The sequence below is a fragment of the Garra rufa genome, chromosome 22 (genome assembly GCF_049309525.1).
Source record: "Garra rufa chromosome 22, GarRuf1.0, whole genome shotgun sequence".
Classification (NCBI taxonomy): domain Eukaryota; kingdom Metazoa; phylum Chordata; class Actinopteri; order Cypriniformes; family Cyprinidae; genus Garra; species Garra rufa.
This window is the reverse complement of record NC_133382.1, coordinates 40,150,823-40,162,942: the sequence shown is the minus strand read 5'-3', so window position 1 is coordinate 40,162,942 and position 12,120 is coordinate 40,150,823. Positions and strand designations below refer to the sequence as shown.

The following is a 12,120-nucleotide window of genomic DNA, read 5'->3' as shown; positions in this document are numbered from 1 at the left end:
GCTGTGAAGTGTCTGTTTATCTTCAGAAAAAAAAAAACACTGATGCTAATTAGTGAAATTAAGTTGTAAAAATTCACACGCTTGTGAAAATGCCTATTTATAAGTAACATTTCTGGGAAAAGCTGACAGTTCATGAAAAAAAAGAAAAATGAATATTTAAAGCAAAACTTTGGACTAAATCTCAATCTCAAATAAACAAAGTTGTAGTAATATAAAAGAGCGATTGAATAAAGTCAGCTCTGCATTGACCAAAACAAAAACTACTGCAAATAATATGCAAACAAGAATGGGGTAAGTTGTCACAATGCAAACCTGTTATTAAATATCATTTGCAACACGTAAAACTATGATGAAACAATTCATGAATATGTAAAAATGAAAAAGCAACTACAGATGACTGATTCTGGCCTACAGAAAGTACAAAAATCAAGCACTTGCTTAAATTACAACAGTTTAAATGCATGTGACAACTTGCCCCGATCTGAAATTTATGTTGTGTGATTTTGACAAACATTATTCCACATATTTGAAACTAACACACAAAATCACTGATGGAAAAAAACAAGCATTGTGCAGTGATAAAAGCGTAAATCAGGATTCACTGTCACTTTGTGACAGCTAGCCCTGGTCTGTTTTATAAGTGATGCTCAGCTGAATCTGCCACAGTGGTTTTGTGTAACTGTGATACTGTTTTATGTTGGCAACTTTGGTCCACTTAAGTGAACTCAAGCATGAAATCACATCTCTGACCTCTATAGAAATATGAACACCAGCATCCCTCTGTTTGATTGACAGCTGAAGATCTGCAGAAGCTCCTCCCACTGGCGAACTGCGGCACTGCAGGAGACATCGGTCCAATCAGATGCTCTATGTTTTAGAAATGTCAGAAAACATTCAAAAGTAACTAATCTTATTGCAAAAATTTTAAAATGGAATTAAACGTTTTGCAAATGTTACTTTTATGTTACGTTGTTACCCTGAGAATGTTACTTTTTATTTAAGTAGTCAGAATGACAAAATGTATCAGGCTGGGGTTATGATGAAACATGTAACAGAAATGGCTCAATTGTAACAAAAAAACGTGATAAAGCAGATGCTGTCAGATATGAGTATACTCAACTCTACTGTTTTTAATTGCACTCAGTGGGACTTCATTAAATCCTGCAGTTGGAATATATTGTAGAAAAGTTCAGAGAGAACCAAGTCTGTAAATACAGCACTGAGTTGATGGCACCTCTTTTCTTGTTTGTTCTTGTTCTTACACACAGCATGACACTTCATTCAACCATGGCTTTGACTTTGTTCTACTGCACACTAATGAGAAGGAATTTCCCCATTCTTATTTATAGTCTGTGTTACTATCTATAATGTGACCAGGTTAAAAAGCAGCCTCCATAAGCATCTTATCAAACAGTGCTGGTGAAATCAGCGCAGCAGGAGGGTAATCTGGTAAGTAATTGGCTTTGCACTAAACTCCCGTCTTTCCCACCTGCTGCTGTGGATCACGGCGCATCCGCCTCTCACACACTCACATTTGCACACGCTGCTGATGTGCTAACCGAGAGATCTACGCGTCCAACTGCCCTCAGGATACAACACTGCGGCACAGACACAGAAAACAAGCAGCACATGCGAAGGTCAGAAGGTTGAGATCCGCTGTGTTTTACGCAGAATGAACCAAACGCAGAGGAAATTGAGGTTTCAGCTCCTGGAGTCAAGCAGCAGTGAGAGGAAGTGCCCTGGGAGAACTGCTTTTGCTTTTAGACGCCTACAATAGATGAGAAGTTCAGATGAAGTGAACCACAAGAGTGACTGTAATCACTAGTGTGCACACTTTAAAACTAAATGTGCCTAACAGACTGTGCAATGATTTATGGATCGACAATAAAGAGACAGACAAATGGAAGAAAGAAAGGCTATATAGATAGATAGACAGATATATAGGCAGATATATAGATGGATGGATGGACGAACAGACAGATAAATAGGCAGATATATAGACAGACAGACAGATGGATAGATAGATAGGTGGATGGACAATCAGACAGACATATAAGATAGTGAGTGGATAGATGGATGGACAGACGGATAGATAGACGATGAATGGACAGACGGATAGATAGACAATGGATGGACGGACGGATGGATGGATGGACAGACAGATGGATGGATGGACGGACGGACGGACGGACGGACGGACGGAGAGACGGACCAATGGACAACAGACAGATGGACAGACAGACAGATAGACAGGTGGACAGACAGACAGATAGATGGATGGATGGAGAGATGGACGGACCGATAGACAGATAGATCGATGACAGAGAGGCAGACGGATGGACAGAAAGACAGACAGATGGACGGACAGACAGATAGATGGATGGAGAGATGGACAGATGGACAGAGAGATAGACAGACAGACAGGTGGACGGACAGATAGATAGACAGACGGAGAGACGGACAGACAGACAGATAGACAGACAGACAGGTGGACGGACAGATAGATAGACGGAGAGACGGACAGACAGACAGACAGACAGACAGACAGATAGATGGACGGAGAGACGGACAGATGGACAGACAGACAGACAGATAGATGGACGGAGAGACGGACAGATGGACAGACAGACAGACAAGTGGACGGACAGATAGATAGACAGAGAGACGGACAGATGGACAGACAGACAGATAGATGGACGGAGAGACGGACAGACAGATAGACAGACAGGTGGACAGATAGATAGATGGACGGAAAGACGGACAGATGAACAGACAGATAGACAGACAGGTGGACGGACAGATAAACAGATAGACGGAGAGACGGACAGATGGACAGACAGACAGATAGATGGACGGAGAGACGGACAGATGGACAGACAGACAGACAAGTGGACGGACAGATAGATAGACAGAGAGACGGACAGATGGACAGACAGACAGATAGATGGACGGAGAGACGGACAGACAGATAGACAGACAGGTGGACAGAGAGACGGACAGACAGATAGACAGACAGGTGGACAGATAGATAGATGGACGGAGAGATGGACAGATGAACAGACAGATAGACAGACAGGTGGACGGACAGATAGATAGACAGAGAGACGGACAGATGGACGGACAGACAAGTGGACGGACAGATAGATAGATGGAGAGACGGACAGATGAACAGACAGACAGATAGACGGACGGAGAGATGGACAGACAGATAGACAGACAGGTGGACGGACAGACAGATAGATAGATGGACAGAGAGACGGACAGAGGGACAGACAGATAGACAGACAGGTGGACGGACAGACAGATAGATAGATAGACGGAGACACGGACAGATGGACAGACAGACAGATAGATAGACGGAGAGACGGACAGATAGAACAGACAGATAGACAGACAGGTGGACCGATAGACAGATAGATAGATGGACGGAGAGACGGACAGATGGACAGACAGATAGATGGACGGACGGAGAGACGGACAGATAGAACAGACAGACAGACAGACAGGTGGACGGACAGACAGACAGACAGACAGATAGATGGACTGAGAGACGGACAGATGGACAGAGACATATAGATGGACGGAGAAACAGACAGGTGGACGGACAGACAGACAGACAGACAGACAGACAGACAGACAGACAGACAGACAGACAGACAGACAGACAGATGAACGGAGAGACAGATAGCTGGACGGACAGACAGACAGACAGATAGATGGACGGAGAGACGGACAGATGGACAGACAGATAGACAGACAGACAGGTGGACGGACAGACAGATAGATAGATGGACGGAGAGACGGACAGATGGACAGACAGACAGATAGATGGAATGGAAAGACGGACAGACAGATAGATAAATGGACGGAGAGACGGACACATGGACAGACAGACAGACAGATAGATGGACGGAAAGACAGACAGATGGACAGACAGACATATAGATGGACGAAGAGACAGACAGGTGGACGGACAGACAGACAGACAGACAGACAGACAGATAGAAAGATGAACGGAGAGACAGACAGGTGGACGGACAGACAGATAGATAGATGGACGGAGAGACGGACAGATGGACAGACAGATAGATAGATGGAATGGAAAGACGGACAGACAGATAGACCGATGGACAGACAGATAGATGGATGGATGGACTGACGGAGAGATGGACCAATGGACAGACAGACAGATAGACAGATGGACAGACAGACAGATAGATGGACAGACAGACAGACAGACAGACAGATAGATGGATGGACGGACGGACGGACAGACAGACAACAGTCTGGTGAACTCTGACAGATTTGCTCTCTCTCTGTTTATCTCTTCCCCCCCCCCCCCTCTCTCTCTCTCTCTCTCTCTCTCTCTCTGCAGGATCAGCGACTGATTATTGGATTAACGGCGTCTCAGCGGCCGACAGTAAGTGCAGTCAGAATTTGACAGAGCAGCAAGAACAGGCAGCATGAGCTTCAGCGTGGAGGACAGAGGCAGAGAAAACACACTCGACTACAGACTTTACTTCAGTAAGTGTCACAGCACATCCATTCATCAACAACACTGCACTCAGACTCTGATCGACTGATTTCAGCTGCTCTGTAGTTCATTCCTGTCCTGCCATGCAGCACATCTTTATCATCAACTCAGTACAGCAGATCAAATACTAAACTCTCATTTTCCTCTCAGTCTCATGGGAACAGAGGCTGATATTTAAATAATGTCTTTCTGCATTAAAATAGCAAACAAAACATCTTGTAAACACTGTTTTAATTAACAGAATTTCTCCGTTTATCTATGTTCTGTATCACTTTCTACCTCATTAGTTGTTTAATTAACTTCAAGCTGATATGCTCATGTTACCATCAGTCACTCAACAAAACTCATCAAGACATCATTAGTAAAGCTGAATATATGCTCTAAATACATGCTTTCTTAAATTACTCAAGCATATTAACTTTATAATTGTTCGAAACATGGTGCATGACAGGAACGACATGTCAAGTGGCATCTTCTTTACTATAATTGTGCATAGGTATATTTAATCTTCTTCTCTCATTACACACAGCACAGTGAAAGACACGCAAACACACAAAAACAAGACAAACTGTTGAGCATCTGCTGGTGGCAGTAACAGGAGGAAGTAACTACTGTTGCTACGTGACCGATCATCATCTGTTGTACCCATAAGTGTTTTGCATAATGAATTCTGTCTTGGGTTCAAACATGACAATAAATCCTCCTGTTTTTACCGTCTGGCATCAGAAAGTGATGAAAATCTCTTTAATCTCTGAGTATTTCAGATCCTTTGTGAAGCTCTGTTATCTCACCTCACAGAAAATGCAGAGGGAAAATACATTTCTCCTTTTCATGACATTCCCATCTACGCCGACGAGGCAGAGGTATGGAATATCTGAATCCTGGTTTATGCCTTTTTTCCTTAGATCTCTGAATTGGGTTTTAATGAGGAACAGAAGTTGTTCTTTTCACCTCTGTGAAGCAAACAGATTGATTCTCTAATCAATCATCCCATGAAATCTAGTAAACAACTCAGAAATTCATGTAAATGAGAGCCAAAAGCAGCTCAAATCCACTAAAAATTTTGGTTTTACATTGGAAATGAAGCAATGATGAAATGAAAAGTGCAACTGTTAATTAAAAGCATTATTAAAAAAAAAAAAAAAAAAAAAAAAATTCCATATATCATACACTCTAGAAATTCAAATTGTAATGTCAATATTTAATTTTTAATCATTCATTTAAACATCATGTTAATACTTTTTGGTTAAAATTAAAATCTGTTTTTGACTGTTAATTGTTTTGACACCATCAAACATACTTTAAAGGAAAGCTTAATTATTTACATCATACTTATCAGGGAATGAACAGGATTAACTACTGTAGTTAAAAGTCTTGTAATGATTTAATTTTATTTCTATTTTGTCAAAACTGTTGGATTAATGAAGTTCGCATGTTATGACTCTGATGATACTGAATCTCTGCAGTAATTAAAAATATAAAGGCCAAAACATTTTAAACCGGGATGCTTGTCAGTGTCAGCTAAATATACTGATGATAAAATCAAACGAACAACAATAATAAACTGGTCAGGAACATAAAAGACGTCTCAGATAATAATAAATTATAAATATAGCTGCAAGCGGCAATTATGGGGCCAAGCACTATAGAAGCTAACATCAGACCAGTTTCAGCAATGAGTAATTGAAGCCATTTTAAGATAAGGCCATTTTCATAATGAATGGTTTATCACTCTTGACCATTAGGTGGCGTTGTTATAAAATTAATGCAGCGTGGTCAGTGTGAGGTGACAATGACATATATTTCAACACAAAATCCATAACTTTTTGCCAGTATGGTCTGAAGATGATCTAAGTCAAATTTGATGAAAATCGGACCAATATTCTAGGAGGAGTTTGAAAAAGTTTTTAACATTAATCAAAATGGCAGACGGGATTTTCGGTCAATTCTGGCATAATTGGTATCGATGTTCTCGGCATCACCCAAGAAATCTATTGAGATCACTTTCATTACAATAGGTCACATGGTGGCGTTTCCCCCAAACTTTCTGAGTACCGTCAGGGCATGGTGCCGAAGACACATACCAATTTTTTAAATTATATGCCAATGCATTTGTAAAATATAGTATTTTAAGATAAAATTCTAAATGGCCGATACCCAAAATTGCCATGCTTGCCATGCTCCTCTGAATCTAAAAAGTTTCAATTTTCAGTTTTGAAAGTCTTCAAAAATTGAAATTTTTCATATCTTCTGACCACTAGGTGGCACTGCGCCAAAACTGTGCAGGTAGCCTTAGGTTATGCTTGTTATAACACACACCTACTTTGGTGTCAATATGTAAAAACGTCGCAGACATATAGCCTCACATCCATTTTTGTGTGCTGTTCAGCAAATTCGTTCACGTGTTCTTGGAGAACGGTTTCACTAATCAACTTGAATTCCAGAATTGTTTGAGAGGGTGGTCAGAATACGATCCAAGTCAAATTTGGTAAAAAACGGAACAACTGTCTAGGATGAGTTAGAAAAAGTAGGTTTTGATTATTAATCAAAATGGTGGACAGGAATTTTGGCCAATTTTGGCATAATTGGTATCGATGTTCTCGGCATGACCCAAGAAATCTGTTGAGATAACTTTCATTACAATAGGTCACATGGTGGCGTTTCCCCCAAACTTTCTGAGTACCGTCAGGGCATGGTGCCGAAGACACATACCAAGTTTTTTAATTATATGCCAATGCATTTGTAAAATATAGTATTTTAAGATAAAATTCTAAATGGCCGATACCCAAAATGGCTGACTTTGGAAAACTGGGTATGATCCGACTTGCCATGCTCCTCTGAATCTAAAAAGTTTCAATTTTCAGTTTTGAAAGTCTTCAAAAATTGAAATTTTTCATATCTTCTGACCACTAGGTGGCACTGCGCCAAAACTGTGCAGGTAGCCTTAGGTTATGCTTGTTATAACACACACCTACTTTGGTGTCAATGTGTAAAAACGTCGCAGACATATAGCTTCACATCCATTTTTGTGTGCTGTTCAGCAAATTCGTTCACGTGTTATTGGAGAACGGTTTGACTAATCAACTTGAATTCCAGAATTGTTTGAGAGGGTGGTCAGAATACGATCCAAGTCAAATTTGGTAAAAAATGGAACAACTGTCTAGGATGAGTTAGAAAAAGTAGGTTTTGATTATTAATCAAAATGGTGGACAGGAATTTTGGCCAATTTTGGCATAATTGGTATCGATGTTCTCGGCATGACCCAAGAAATCTATTGAGATAACTTTCATTACAATAGGTCACATGGTGGCATTTCTCCCAAACTTTCTGAGTACCGACAGGGCATGGTGCCGAAGACACATACCAAGTTTTGTAACGATATACCAATGCATTTGTAAAATATAGTATTTTAAGATAAAATTCTAAATGGCCGACACCCAAAATGGCTGACTTGGGAAAACTGGGTATTAGTGATGCGCGGATGGTGGTTATATCCACGGGCGCTCAGCTGAATCAATCTGCTGTTAAAAATGAACCATCCATTTCATCACGCAAAACTAGGAATTACAATAAGTGTAATTTGACGATTGGGTGCAGTTATCTAAATCAGAGAAAAAATATAGGTGCGGGTTAGTGGGTGGCGGGCAGATAATTTATTTGAAGCTGCGGATTCGGGTGACGATTGAGCCCATCCGCGCATCTCTGCTGGGTATGGTTCAACTTGCCATGCTCCTCTGAATCTACAAAGTTTCTGTTTTCAGTTTTGAAAGTCTTCATTTCTGTGATTTTTGGCCAAAACATTTAGAAGTTCTAAGCAAAAAGTAGCATTTTTTCATATCTTCTGACCACTAGGTGGCACTGCGCCAAAACTGTGCAAGTAGCCTCACGTCATGCTTTTTATAACACACACCAAGTTTGATGTCAATACGCTAAACCATAGTGGAGATATAGTCTCACATCCATTTCTATGTGCTGTTCATCAAATTCATTTACGTGTTATTCAAGAACGGTTTGACTAATCAACTTGAATTTCACAACTTTTTGCCAGCATGGTCTGAAGATGATCTGAGCCAATTTTGATGAAAATTGGACAAACCGTCTAGAGCGAGTTCGAAAAAGTCGGTTTCATGAGCTATTAAAAATAGCAAAGAAACTAAACCTTAAGAATCCAAGGTTTCAGAGGGAACTTTTTTTTTTGATCTTATGGTTCAAAAGTTATTAGCAGTGTCAAATTGTATAACTTTCCTGCAAGCGATTCTATGGGCTGCCATAGACTCAATAGCAGAAGAAATAGATGAAGAGGGAAGATTAAGAATAAGAAGAAGGTGCCTACGCACCATCAGTGCTTGGCCTCTAATAACGGTTGGTATATATGGATTGTGTGTTTCTCTCCCTGAGGTGTGTGTGTGTGAATTAAATCTAATTAGATGCATTCTCTCATGATAATGGACCTTTTGGTTCACAATGACATTAATATGTCATGAATTATGGGAATAGATTTCTGCATTTGAGATCATGGGGGGTTTGATTAATATAAACACAACACAGGGCAGAATTATCATGCAGGACCATGAACTCAGACACTAACCACACACAAAGAAAAACAGGAAAACGTGTGACCTCATTAATACAACAAACTGTGTAGAAATGTGATCGTGTCAAGGACTAAGAGAAAAATATTTTGCACAGCAAAGAACATTTTATAAACACCTTCTAAAAGGATTTTGTCAATGCAAATTTAGGCTTTAGCAGCCATAAAGACTCTCACACACATCTGCAAAAGACACTTTCAAGACGTAAATAAAAATAATCATTCAAAAGACTTTTCTGCTCATCAAGGCTGCATTTATTTGATTAAAAATACAAATAAACTGTGAAATGTTATTGCAATTTAAAATAGTGGTTTTCTATTTTAATATACTTTAAAATATAATTTATTCCTGTGAGCATCAATACTACATTGCAGTCTTCAGTGCCACATGATCCTTCAGAAATCATTCTAATATGCTGATTTATTATTTATTATTTATCAGTTTTGGAAACCTGTGATACTTTTTCAGGAATCTTTGATCAATAAAAGGTTAAAAAGAACAGCATTTATTTAAAATAGAAAACTTTTGTAACAATAAACACCTTGTTTAAAGTTTGGGGTCAGTAACGTTTTTGTTTTTTTTCTCTCTTTGAAAGAAATTAATACTTTTGTCGGCAAGGATGTGTTAAATTGATAAAAAGTGATAGTGAAGACTTATATTTTCAGAAAAGATTTCTATTTTGAATAAATACGGTTTTAACCTTTTATTTATCAAAGAATCCTGAAAAAAGATATTGATAATAGAACTAATAAATCAGTATATTAGAATGAATTCTGAAGGATCATGTGACACTGGCTGATAAAAAAATCAGCTTTGCATTACAGAAATATATTATATTTTAAAATATATTAAAATAAAAAAAATGTATTTTAAATTGCAATAATATTTCATAATATGACTTTTTTTCTGTATTGTTGATTTTTTTAAAAATCATTAAAAATCTGTGCAAAATCACCATGCTATAATTTTTCACTGCCTGTAATTTATGCAATTTAATTGCATGCATGCACAGATGATTTGCATGTATCCAAAGACTGTCATTAGTCATTTCTAGAGGAATTCAGGTTGTAAAATGCGGCTGTGATCTGATCAAATCTGTTTTCTCTTTAAAAGAATATCTTCCATGCTGTGGTTGAGGTTCCTAGATGGACAAATGCAAAGATGGAGGTAAGAAATCTTAAACATTCAGTGCTCTCGATCTTCACACATGCTCATATTACCCCACATGCACTGGAATACATTAAAGAAAATCATTCCTAGGAAACAGACCAGAGCTTATGTAACCGTTATGCCTTTCAAGCTCACAACTGACGTCAACGCTTTTCTTCTGATTGTCCTAAACTAAATATAGGAATTCATGGAATTCTAATAATAAAGGGGAAATGAACAAATTGTCCGTAATGACGAATGCTGGGGAATGGACTGATTAAATACGTTCTGCACAGCGGTGGACAATGAAGTCATTTTACGTCATTATAGTAATTAAGTTTCATTTATATTTTGAGAAATCTTTGCATTTACATTACTAGGGATTTTCACTCCACTACATTTCATTGAAACACTTCATTCCTTGTTGTTTTGAACTGAAGGAATATAGAGTTTCTCTTAAAATGTGGTTAAGCATCAAAAATAAAATTTCTTTTTTATTTAATTATTTTTCTGAGCAAAGGATGATGACTATTATACATTTTTAGCATAATTTACAGAAGACACCCTTTAAAATGATTCAATGTATCAATAATTTATATACTAAAACAATTAGGATCATTAGATGACATTAAAAGACTGTTTAAGGGTCACAGTGAAGCCCTTAATTGTCATTTTAATTAATAGTCACTATTATTCAAGCTGCTAGGTTTTAGTCATTTGTCAGCAAGTCAAATTTTTAATAATTAAAAATTAATAAAATCCATGATCACTTGGTATGATTCTTTTATACATTTTAAAAAGTACAAATCAGAATAAGCATCATTTCATTTTTAAAAAAGTATCTGTTACTTTAAATGACGATATAACATTATTTCATCCATATTTTGACATTTTACATTCACAAATGCTATTTGAAATATTGAAGTACTTTACTTGCATTGTATATGCTTTTTATGTATATGAAATTATTTTTTGCAATTTTATTTGATGCAGACACCAATGTTTTTAAAACTTATACTATGTCACCTCATTTAGTTTTTCCTCATTTTTAAAATACTAAATAATATATTTTATTATTTACACTTGTTGCATACTTAAAATAACAGTAGCTTAATTGATATTTTACCATATTTATGTTTAATGGTTTTTGCATTATTCTGCATTAAGGCGAAACATTAAGTTATCATTACCCGGTTGATTGATTACTTTGATAATTGCAAGCATTTTTTGTATTACAAGTTTTCTAAAATGTTAGGTTTAAATATGCAAATGATCCATTATTTAATGAAATATGTGCTAATTTGCATACATTTCTAGTACAGAAATATAAACACTGGATGAAGTCAGTTTCAAAATTCTTGTTTAATTTTTTAAGTCAAAAGTTATACAGAGTAAATTTTGGGTATCTCATTTCGTCATGACATAATTCAGAAAAAATAGGAAATAATTTTTTACCATTTTTAGGGGAATAAAATGTCTTAAATCAAGCAAATTCTATGAACAAATCCCTCTGTAAAAACCTTCGGGATATACTGTAGACAGGAATACAAACGTAAAGTTTGGTGTGTGTAAGTGCTACTGAAGTGGAGATTTATGGCTCAGTGTAGGAGAAAAAACTCTTGGCCTTAAAAAATATGTATTGTAATTGAAATCTATTCACACAAACAGAGTGCTATAAAAGAAACACTTAACAGTGTTTTTTGGATGTTTTCTTTCCACTAGTCTGAAAAAACTCTTTTGAAAAAGCAAAAAGCCCAAAATCTCAAACTTGACAGGTGCATGAAAAAACTGCATTTTTACCTGAAGTGTCCTCCTCTTAATGAATTACTTATTAGCGCTATTATT

The 12,120-nt window shown here is 37.5% G+C and overlaps 1 protein-coding gene across 1 annotated transcript in view; it reads left to right on the top strand.

The window, feature by feature from the left end:
* Positions 1 to 4,390: 4,390 nt before the first annotated feature.
* ppa1a (inorganic pyrophosphatase 1a) overlaps positions 4,391 to 12,120 on the top strand; it is an 18,274-nt gene continuing 10,544 nt past the window's right edge. Inside the window, exons 1-3 of the mRNA XM_073827969.1 lie at positions 4,391 to 4,524; positions 5,333 to 5,397; positions 10,240 to 10,293. Of these exons, the coding sequence (XP_073684070.1) occupies positions 4,464 to 4,524; positions 5,333 to 5,397; positions 10,240 to 10,293 (180 nt within the window). The 5' untranslated portion in view covers positions 4,391 to 4,463. The remainder of the gene's footprint in view (positions 4,525 to 5,332; positions 5,398 to 10,239; positions 10,294 to 12,120) is intronic.